Raw genomic sequence first — 11,639 nt, 5'->3', positions numbered from 1 at the left:
TTTAAATCAAGATTTAAGTAGAAAAAAATGGCTTTTATTTAGCTCATTGGTCAGATCTTTGAATTCTGTGAAATACCTAAGTATTTATTATTGCTTTTAATATAATCCAGATATTATAATATAATCTATTCAGAACTAGTCATTAATTTCTACCATTGATGCATATATATTTAGTGTTGGTTTAAATGGTGTTTGGCAAGGGTCCCCAGTCCCCGGGCCTCGGACTGGTACCAGTCCGGCCTGTTAGGAACCAGGCTGTACAACAGGAGTTGAGCAGCAGATGAGGGAGCGAAGCTTCATCTGCTGCTCCCCATCGCTCCCATTACCGCCTGACCCCCCCCCCATCCATAGAAAAATTGTGTTCCACCAAACCGGTCCCTGGTGCCAAAAAGGTGGGAACCGCTGATGTATGGGTTTTTAAAAATTGCCTGTGACATGTTTTAGGCCGAGATGAAGATGTACGTATTATTAACCTAGGCTATTTCTGACATTGCTGATTTTTTTTTTTCACCTTAGGTGAGGCAGGCAACCAATCAGATTGTGATGAATTGTGCTGATATTGACATTATTACAGCTTCATATGTACCAGAAGGAGATGAAGGTAAGCGCTGTTTTCCCTTTTAATTTGCTGTCTCTGTGTTTATGTAAAATATGTACTTGTATGTGCTTTTGTGTGTGTGTATACATAATATATACACTCGAAAATTAAGATATTAATGTTTGTTACTTTTGAAATAGGAAAATTCTTTAGATGTTCATAGGAGATATTTGAGTAATGTAAGATAAAGGAAATGTAACAATTTAAATTCTATTTCAAACATTAACTTATTTTGTGACCCTAGGCAGATCACATTTCATGAGTGTAAAATAAATATAATACCAATCATGTAAAGCTGAAGAGTTATTTAAAAATTAAGTACTTTGAACATGAAAAGTTTCTCAAGCAGGCCTTAGTTCATATGCGGTTTTCTTAAAGTTTTTTTTTTTTTCCTTTTGAAAAATAGATTAAAATTGAGATAGTGTTACTCATAATTGGGAGAAAAATATTTGCTTTATGAGATCTAATGTGAAGGTTAGAAACTAGATGATGGAGTTAATTACAGGGGAAGATTATGTTTAAAAGGAACATGGTATAGAACGTGAGGGAACTCAATTAGCATCTTTAAAATAAGAAATATTTTGGACCTTGTAATTACAGTAAGAATTAAATTGAATAATCAGTTTTGGCCTGAATTCTTATTCCCACATAAACTGCATTTTAAAAAGTTATCAAATTTGGTATAAACTCACAAGTGTATTAATATTGGATCTGAATTACTTTTTACTCTTGACTTCTTGACATTCCTTGTTAAAATGGCTTATTGGTTAGCCTCTACTACTCAGACTTTTCCTCTTAGAAAGTCTTCTCATTTGATATAAGTTAAGTTAGAAATTTGACCTTTTAATTTACATTTTGTATTGCTATTTCCCTTCTTTACATTATACTGAAAATAAGCATACAAGTAACATTTTAAGGCCTGGCTATATTTATTTTGTGGATTTTTCTTAAAATATCTTGTCCATAGAAAGATTAAAAAATGCAAGTAGCAGTTGAGCATATTATTGCCAAGAAGTACTTATGTTCAGTTGATCGTAATTGAGATCAGCTGCTGCCATTTTAAGTTAGAGGAACAGATCCTTCAAATGGACTTTGGTTGAGTGCCAACTTTAAAAAAATTGTTTGGTAAATGAAAGAGAGATTGTTTAATTTCTTTAGCTGAAGAAAAATGGGAGCACCTTAGCTAGGCATATCAAGGCAAGCTTTCTTTGTTGTAGATAGAGAACATTTAAATTCAATATAGGGTTTTAAAATGTTGTCAAGTTTAGATAGGTAGAACTAGTAATATAAGTGTGTACCCTCCAGCTGGCATGGTTTCAGCTCAGGTTTGTTTTTTTATCCTCCTCTACTGAAATGCCAGGAAAGAATTCAGAGAATTTAAATGTTTGAATATGCATAACTGAATGGTGCCAAGCTCATAATAATCTGAATCTTAAGGAAGCAGTGTTAGTATTCTCAATGAAAATTCATACAGTAGAGAGGATTTGGAGAGTGATTCATATAAAACATTAAATTTTTTTAGATACATAAAATATTTTCTTCAGAACTAGCTAAGGTACATTTCTCAATTCATTCTCCTATAGCAGTAGGAAATACCTGGAGTCGTGTAAACCCATTTAATTTTAGAGTATAAGAGAATGGGGAATTGTATTAATTTCGTGTTTTAAGGAGTCAGAACAGATAGATTTGGCCTTCCAGATATATACATAGCTTAATTTTGCCCTTAGATAGAGAAGCATTTCTTGATTTTTATCTTATTAGGAGAGTATAATATTGTTTCTTTAGAAACTAATAGTTGTGAACTTGACTGTCAGCTCCTTCCAGGGCTGTATGCTGGTGGCAGGGTGATAAATGGGTTAATAGGAAAGATACCATTTTTTAACCCAGCTAATCTCATCTAGTACATATTTATGATTGCCTTCTGGAAGACTGTTTTACATATCTGTAGCCAAAATCTTGGTGCTTTAAGGTAAAATCAGAAAATTATTTGAAGGCGTGAAGTTGTTGCTTCTTTGTGTAAGTTTTTAATTGATGAAAAAGGCCATCTTGTGATATGTGCAGTAACCCAGAAAGATCTATTGGCATGTGTCTTTTTTAAACTAAGGCACTGCCTTTTAAACAGAAATAATTTATTTTAAAACCTATTTGAAATCTTTGTAATATTTTTTAAAATGAGAAATCAGTAAGAAAAACGGCTGAAAACTGTTTTTTTACTGTTCTGCACTTCAAGGGTTGGTGAAATCATTAGCACTTAAGCCAGTGCAAGGAATGCACCTCCCTACACAGTGCAGGGATTAGTATTGTCATCAGCTTCTGCAAGAGAAATACGAAACTTTTGAGTGCCTGAACTCAGGTCCTGACAGGTAAAGAGTCTTTTAATTTATCATTAATAGTTGATGGCTTGGGCATAACCACATAGAGAATGATCACTTGAAAGTTTTGTACCAACTTTTGCCTTAGTGTATTCTGTCAGGTATGTGTTTGCAGAATTAGCTGTGTAAGAAACAGTTTTTCCATTGGTTACATCCTATTTCATGCAGAGTTCTAATATATAGTTTCAGACCCACCAGCGTCACTTTGGTTTATCCATAGAAGGCATGTAAATTGTAACACATTGATTCTTAAAGTAGGGTTGTATATTTCAGTGTTACGCATATGTGCGTGTGTGTTTAATGGAAGGATAAAACAAACAGCTTAGAAATACTGCCAAATATTAAGTTTGAGCAAAACGATTCACTTGAAAAATAGGAAAGGTTCCTCACACTTGATCATAAGCTTTTATCCAACTGTTAGTAATCTATATTCTGTCATACAATTATGTGTGGATTAGTAAAAACATTAATAAACCATCTTCTCTTTGCAATAGAATTGTTCATGGCATTGTTCTGAAAATACATATGTGACTAATTAAGTGCTAGCCCTCAAAATCAGGAGGATTGAAAGAGAAGGGAATATATCCCTTTCTAATACAAATGTATTGAAATATATCGTATTTCATAAGGAAATTTTCAAAGAAGTCTGAGTATAACTTTAGTTACACAAATAACAATATAGGGTAGGGGCCTAAAACCAAAGTTACTGTGGGGTTAAGCAAATAACAACCTTGAATGAATTGGGCTGGATGTAGGAAAATAAGAATGTTGGGGCAGAGGCTGAACCAAAGAGTCCATGTCTCACGTAAATCTACTAACATTTTAAAGAACTTTTTCTGGCCAAACAGAACATATTTGTGGGCCATATTGAGTTCTGTTGATTTTGCAACCTCTAAAGAGGTAGAGAACTGTGGTGTGTATGCATATTCTTATCACTTGGACATGAAGATAAGACTTGAACATACTTAGGTCCCTGGTCGGGGAACTAAGATCCCACATGCCACGCAGTGCGGCCCAAAAAAAAAAAAAAAAAAAAAGGAACTTCCCTGGTGGTGCAGTGGTCAAGAATCTGCCTGCCAATGCAGGGGACACGGGTTCGAGCCCTGGTCCAGGAAGATCCACATGCCACGGAGCAACTAAGCCCGTGTGCCACAACTACTGAGCCTGTGTTCTAGACCCTATGAGCCACAATACTGAGCCTGCGTGCCACAGTTACTGAAGCCCGTGTGACTAGAGCCCATGCTCTGCAACAAGAGAAGCCACCACAATAAGAAGCCCACACACCATAATGAAGAGTAGCCCCCGCTCTCAGCAACTAGAGAAAGCCCGTGCATCAGCGAAGACCCAATGCAACCAAAAATAAAGAAAGAAAAAGGAAAACAAAAAAGAAAAAGTGTTTAAAAAAAAAAGAGGAAAAATCCTTATGAGATTCTTCTAAGTTCTTAATTGAAACTGATATAAATTATTTTATGCCATATTACTATTAAATATGTTAAGCAAATTGTTTCAGTTTGCTATATGAGTTCCAGTGGTATGTACTTTTAAAAAATTCAGAATCTAGCATAATAGCTCTTTTAGGTAGCTTTTAGTTTTTCGAGCGCTAAAATGGCATATTTTTTTAATGGCATTGTTTTTGAGAACTTGTTTTTATTTTGTCTCTCGTTTATTTACTATTCCCAAGTGTATTGAGTTTGGGAATTTTATTTATTTGTTTATTTATTTATTTTACTTAGAACTCCCAGATTCTCTGGGATGTTCTTTTTTTGTTTGTTTTTTAAATCTTTTGGCCATGCTGCACAGCATGTGGGATCTTAGTTCCCCAACCAGGGATCGAACTTGCATCCCTTGCATTGGCAGGGCAGAGTCTTAACCACTGGACTGCCAGGGAAGTCCCTGGGATTTTTTTTTTTGGCCCACGCCATGAGGCTTGTGGGATCTTATTTCCCTGACCAGGGATTGAGCCCAGGCCCATGGTAGTGAAAGTCCCAAGTCCTAACCATTGGACTGCTAGGGAACTCCCGAGTTTTGGGAATTTTGAAAATAAAGTCTGTTATGTGCTATTACTGTTCTGAAGAGTAGATGAATTAATGCATAAGCTAACCATAGTGTCCAGGCTACATTGAGGAACCATTTTCCCAGTTCTTTGGTAACTATCAGAGCTGCCTGTTTTCTGAATTAAATTTTGTTGATTTTATTTTTTTAATTAAAAAACTTTGTTTTTTAGGGTTTTAAGTTCATTGCAAAATAGAGTAGAAAGTACAGAGATTTCTCATATAGCCCCTGTCCCCACACATACAGTCTGTCCCACTATCAGCATCCCAAACCAGAGTGGTACATTTGTTACAGTCATTGAGCCTACATTGACCTCATTATCACCTAAAGTCCATAGTTTACATTACAGTTCACTCTTGCTGTGATACATTCCATGGGTTTTGACAAATGTATAATGACATGTATCTACCATTATACTTATTGTACAGTTTTTTTGTTTTTTGTTTTTTTTTTTTTTTGACATACGCGGGCCTCTCACTGTTGTGGCCTCTCCCGTTGCGGAGCACAGGCTCCGGATGCGCAGGCTCAGCGTCCATGGCTCACGGGCCTAGCTGCTCCGCAGCATGTGGGATCTTCCCAGACCGGGGCACAAACCCGTGTCCCCTGCATCGGCAGGTGGACTCTCAACCACTGCGCCACCAGGGAAGCCCTGTACAGAGTTTTTCAGTACTCTAAAAATCTTCCGTGCTCTGCCTATTTACCCATCCCTCCCCTTGGCAATCACTAATCTTTTTACTATAGTTTTGTCTTTTCTAGAATTAGGTGGAGTCCTGCCTTTTCAGATTGGCTTCTTTCACTTAGTAACATGCATTTCTTCCATGTCTTTTCATTGCTCAGTAGCTCACTTCTTTTTAGCTCTGAATAATATTCCCTTGTCTGTATGTATCAGTTTTTTTATCCATTCACCTGCTGAAGGTCCTATTGATTGCGTCCAAGATTTGGCCGTTATGAATAAAGGTGCTGTAAATATCCATGTGTAGGGTTTTGTGAGGACGTAAGCTTTGAACTCCTTTGGCTAAATATCAAGGAGCATGATTCCTGGATCCTAGGATAAAAGAGTGTGTTTAGTTTTGTAAGAAACTGCCAAACTGTCCTCCAAAGTGACTGTCATTTTGGATTCCAATCAGCAATGAATGAGAGTTCCTGTTGCTCCACATACTCCCCAGCATTTGTTGTTGTGTCTTGGATTTTGGCTATTCTGTAGGTGTGCAGTGGTCTGCCATTATTTTAATTTGCAGGACCCTAATGACTTCATGTTGATCATCTTTTCATATGCTTACTTGCCATCTGTATATCTTCTTTGGTGAGGTATCTGTTTAGGTCTTTTGCACAATATTAGTTGGATTGTTCTTTTTCTTATTGTTGAGTTTTAAGAATTCTTTGTACATTTTGGATAACCGTCCTTTATCAGGAGTGTCTTTCACAAATATTTTCTCCTACCCAGTGGCTTGAATTCTTATTCTCTGTAATGTTGTCCTTCTCAGAGCAGAAGTTCTTAATTTTAATGAAGTCCAGGTTGTCATTTATTTCTTTCGTGGATTGTGTCTTTGGTGGTGTTGTATGTGAAAAGTCACCACCATACCTAAGGTCAATTAGATTTTCTCCTATGTTATCTTCCAGGAGTTTTATGGTTTTGCACTTTACATTTAGGTCTATAATCCATTTTGAGTTAATTTTTATGAAAAGGGTAAGGTCTGGGGCTTCCCTGCTGGCGCAGTGGTTGGGAGTCTGCCTGCCGATGCAGGGGATATGGGTTCGTGCCCTGGTCCGGGAAGATCCCACATGCCGCGGAGCGGCTGGGCCCATGAGCCATGGCCACTGAGCCTGCGCGTCAGGAGCCTGTGCTCCGCAACGGGAGAGTCCACAACAGTGAGAGGCCTGCGTACCGCAAAAAAAAAAAAAAAAAGGGTAAGGTCTGTCTAGATTGATTTTTTTCTTTTTTTGCATGTGGTTGTCCAGTTTCCAGCACCATTTGTTGAAAAGATAGGTCCATTGTATTGCTTTTGCTCCTTTGTCAAGATCAGTTGACTATATTTATGTGGGTCTATTTCTAGGCTGTCTGTTTTGTTCCATTGATCGATTTTTCTCTTGTTTCTCCAGTACCACATCATCTTGATTGCTGTAGCTTAAGAAGTCTTGATGTTGGGTAGTGTCCTCTGACTTTGTCTCCTTCAGTATTGAGTTGGGCATTCTGGATTGTTTGCCTCTCCATATAAACTTCAGAGTCAATTTTAAAATATCCACAAAATAACTTTCTGGGATTTTGATTGGGATTGGTATTGAGTCTGTAGATGAGGTTGGGAACAAGAAATATCTTGACAGTATTGAGTCTTCTTATTCATGAACATGAAATATCTTTTTATTCATTTACTTCTTTGGTATCTTTCATCAGATATGGATCTTGTACATATTTTGTTAGAGTTATACCTAAGCATTTCATTTTGGGGGTGATAATGTAAATGATAATTTTTTTTAAGTTTTTAATTTATTTTTGGCTGTGTTGGATCTTTGTTGCTGCGTACGGGCTTTCTCTAGTTGTGGCAAGTGGGGGCTACTCTTCTTTGTGGTGCACGGGCTTCTCACTGTGGTGGCTTCTCTTGTTGCGGAGCACGGGCTCTAGGCGTGTGGGCTTCAGTTGTTGTGGCTCGCCGGCTCTAGAGCTCAGGCTCAGTAGTTGTGGCACACAGGCTTAGTTGCTCCGCGGCATGTGGGATCTTCCTGGACCAGGGCTCGAAACCGTGTCCCGTGCATTGGCAGGTGGATTCTTAACCACTGCGCCACCAAGGAAGTCCCTAAATTATAATTTAAAAAAATTTTCAGATACCACTTATTCATTGCTGGTATATGGGAAAGCAATTGACTTTAATGTGTTAACCTGTATCCTGCAACTTTGAACTTTGTATCCTGAAGCCTTGCTTTAATTGCTTATTAGTTACAGGAGTTTTTTGTTGATTATTTTGAATTTTCTACATGACCATATCATCTGTGAACAAAGAGTTTTATTTCTACCTTTCCAGTATGTATACCTTTTGTTTCCTGTCCTTTTCTTGTCTTGTTGCATTAGCTAGAACTTCCAGTGTGATGTTGAAAAGCAGAAGTGAGAAGGGACATCCTCGCTTGTTCCTCATCTGAGCTGGAAAGCTCAGAGTTTCTCATTAACTATGATGTTAACTGTAGGGTTTTTGTAGATATTCTTTATCAAGTTGAAGAAGTTCATCTTTATTCCTAGTTTGCTGAGTGTTTTTATCATGAATGGATGTTGGATTTTGTCAAATGTTTTTTCTGCATCTATTCATTTGATTGTGTGATTTTTCTTCTTTAGCCTGTTTCTGTGATGGAGTACATTAATTTAATTTAGAACATTGAAACCGCCTTGCATATTGGGATAAATTCCACTTGGTCATGGTATATAATTTTTTTAATATATTGTTGGATTTGATTTGCTAATATTTTGTTGAGAAGTTTTGCATCTATGTTTATAAGAGATATTGATTGGTCTGTAGTATTCTTGTAATGTGTTTGTCTGATTTTGATATTAGGTTAATGGCTGGCCTCATAGAATGAATTAGAAAGTGTTCCCTCTGCCTCTATCCTCTGGAAGAGATTGTAGAAAACGGGTATAATTTTTCTTAAATGTTTGGTGGAATTCACAAGTGGACCCATCTGGACCTGGTGCTTTCTGTTTTGGAAGGTTATTTCTTCTTTGACCTGTGTCTTATCTAGATGTGTGTTTAATCTCCAAGTATTTTAGTATTTTTTCAAGCTATTTTTCTTTTACTGATTTCTAATTTAATTCCATTGTAGTCTGAGAGCAGACAGTTTATAATTTTTTATTCTTTTAAATTAGTTAATCTGTGTTTTATGACCCAGAGTGTGGTCTGTCTTAGTGAATGTTCCATGTGAACTTGAGTAGAATGTATAATCAGCTATTGTTTGATGAAATAGTCTATAGATGTCAGTTATATCCAGTTGATGGATGGTGCTGTTTAGTTCAACTGTAACCTTACTGAGTTACTGCTGCTGGATCTGCATGTTTCTTACAGAAGGGTGTTAAAATCTCCAACTGTAAAATCTCCAACTGTAATAGTAGATTCATATATTTCCCTTGCTATTCTATCAGTTTTTGCCTCATGTATTTTGACACTCTGCTGTTAGAGGCATACATATTAAGGATTGTTATATCTTCTTGGAGTATTGCCCCTTTTATCATTATGTAATCCCCCCCCTTTTTTTTTCTTTTTTTTTTTTGCGGTATGCCAGCCTCTCACTGTTGTGGCCTCTCCCGTTGCGGAGCACAGGCTCCGGACGCGCAGGCTCAGCGGCCTTCCCAGGAAGGCCCTGGGATCCCTTCTGGGATCTTCCCAGACCGGGGCACGAACCCGCGTCCCCTGCATCGGCAGGCGGACTCTCAACCACTGCGCCACCAGGGAAGCCCGTAATCCCCCTTTTTTATCCCTGATAAGTTTCCTTCTTCTGAAGTCTGCTCTGTCTGAAATTAATATAGTTACTTCCACTTTCTTTTGATTAATGTTAGCATAATATATCTTTTCCCCATCTCTTTATTTATTTTTTATGAAACATATATATATATATATATTTTTTTTTTGCCGTACACGGGCCTCTCAGTGTTGTGGCCTCTCCCGTTGCGGAGCACAGGCTCCAGACGCGCAGGCTCAGTAGTTGTGGCTCACGGGCCCAGCCGCTCTGCGGAATGTGGGACCTTCCCGGACCTGGGCATGAACCCGTGTCCCCTGCATTGGCAGGCGGACTCTCAACCACTGCGCCACCAGGGAAGCCCATTTATGAAACATATTTTAAAATTCTTTTATTTATTTATTGTAAAAATTTATTTATTTATTTATTTATTTATTGGCTGTGTTGGGTCTTCATTGCTGCGTGCAGGCTTTCTCTAGTTGTGGCGAGCAGGGGCTACTCTTTGTTGTGGTGTACGAGCTTCTCGTTGCTGTGGCTTCTCTTGTTGTGGAGCATGGGCTTCAGTAGTTGTGGCTCAAGAGCTCTAGAGCGCAGGCTCAGTAGTTGTGGCACATAGGCTTAGTTGCTCCATGGCATGTGGGATCTTCTTGGCCCAGGGATCGAACTCATGTCCCCTGCATTGGCAGGCGGATTCTTAACTACTGCACCACCTGGGAAGTCCCATCTCTTTATTTTTAATTTATATGTGTCTTTATATTTAAAGTGGGTTTCTGTGGACAGCATGTAGTTAGGTCTTGTTTTTTGATCTACTCTGACAGTCTGTTTTTTCATTGGTGTATTTATACCATTGATACCTTTTATGGTTTTAATTGAACATTATATGATGCCACTTTCTCTCCTTTCTTAGCATATCAATTATATTCCTTTTTTAAAGTTTTTTTAGTGATTGCCTTAGAGTTTGCAGTATACATTTACTACTAATCTAGTCCACTTTCAAATAAAAATATACTGCTTCACAGGTAGTGTGAGTACCTTCTAATAAAATATTCCTAATTCTTCTCTCCCATTCCTTGTGTCATTGCTTTCATTCATTTCCCTTATACATATGCATCCACACAGAAGCCAACATAATCAAATACATTGCTGCTATTACTATTTTGAACAAACTATTATCTTCTAGATCAATTAGGAATAAGAGAAGTAAACATTTTTATTTTTCTCTCATTTACTCATTCTCTGATGCTCTTCCTTTCTTTATTGTAGATCTGAGTTTTTGACTTATATAATTTTCCTTCTCTTTAAAGAACTTTTAACATTTCTTGTAAAGCATGTCTACTGGCAACAGATTCCCTCAATTTTTGTTTGTCTGAGAAAGTCTATTTCTCCTCACTTTGTAAAAAGACTTTATTTTTTAAGAGCAGTTTAGGTTCACAAAAAGATTGGTTTTCCTTCACTTTGAAGGACAATTTTGAAAGGTACAGGATTCTAGGTTAGTAGTTTTTCTCTCTTGACACTTTAAAGATTTCCTTCCACTCTTTTCTTGCTAGTGTGGTTTCTGAGAAGTTGAATGTAATTCTTATCTTTGGTTCGAGATTTTTTTTTCTCTAGCTTTGATCTTCTAAATTTTGACTCTAATATGCCTAGGTGTAATTGTTGTTGTTTTTTTCTTTCCCCTCCGTTATCCTTCTCTGAGCTTCCTGGATCTGTGGTTTGGTTTCTGACATTAATTTGGGGAAGTTCTTAGTTGTTATTGCTTTAAATATTGCTTCTGTTTCTTTCTCTTTTTCTTCTCCTTCTGTTGTTCCTGTTACATGTACATAACACCTCTTGTACTTTTCCCACAGTTCTTGGATATTTTGTTGTGTTTTTGTTTTTTTCAGTCTTTTTTGTCTTTGCTTCTCAGTTTTGGAAGTTTCTAGTGTCAAGTCCTCAAGTGCAGAGATTCCTTTCTCAGCTGTGTCTAATAATGAGCCCATCAAAGGTATTATTTATTTTCTGTTACAGTGTTTTTGATCTCTAGCATTTCTTTTTATTTCTCAGAATTTCCATGTCTCTGCTTGCGTCATCCATTGTTAGATATTAATCGTACTGGTCTGATAATTCCAACATTCCTGCCATATCTGATTCCAGTTTTGATGCTTGTTCAGTCTCTTTAAGTGGTGTTTTCTGCCTTTTAGTGTGCC

At 37.3% G+C, this 11,639-nt stretch overlaps 1 protein-coding gene across 1 annotated transcript in view; it reads left to right on the top strand.

Moving 5' to 3' along the window:
• The window catches only part of NPEPPS (aminopeptidase puromycin sensitive), an 85,595-nt gene that overhangs the window by 10,057 nt on the left and 63,899 nt on the right, over positions 1 to 11,639 (top strand). The window contains exon 2 of the mRNA XM_082604942.1: positions 517 to 601. Coding sequence (XP_082461068.1) covers positions 517 to 601 — 85 coding nt within the window. The remainder of the gene's footprint in view (positions 1 to 516; positions 602 to 11,639) is intronic.

This window comes from Mesoplodon mirus (genome assembly GCF_964341445.2).
Source record: "Mesoplodon mirus genome assembly, chromosome: 18".
NCBI lineage: Eukaryota > Metazoa > Chordata > Mammalia > Artiodactyla > Ziphiidae > Mesoplodon > Mesoplodon mirus.
The sequence above is the reverse complement of the archived record's forward strand: the minus strand, read 5'-3'. Positions and strand labels throughout refer to the sequence as shown.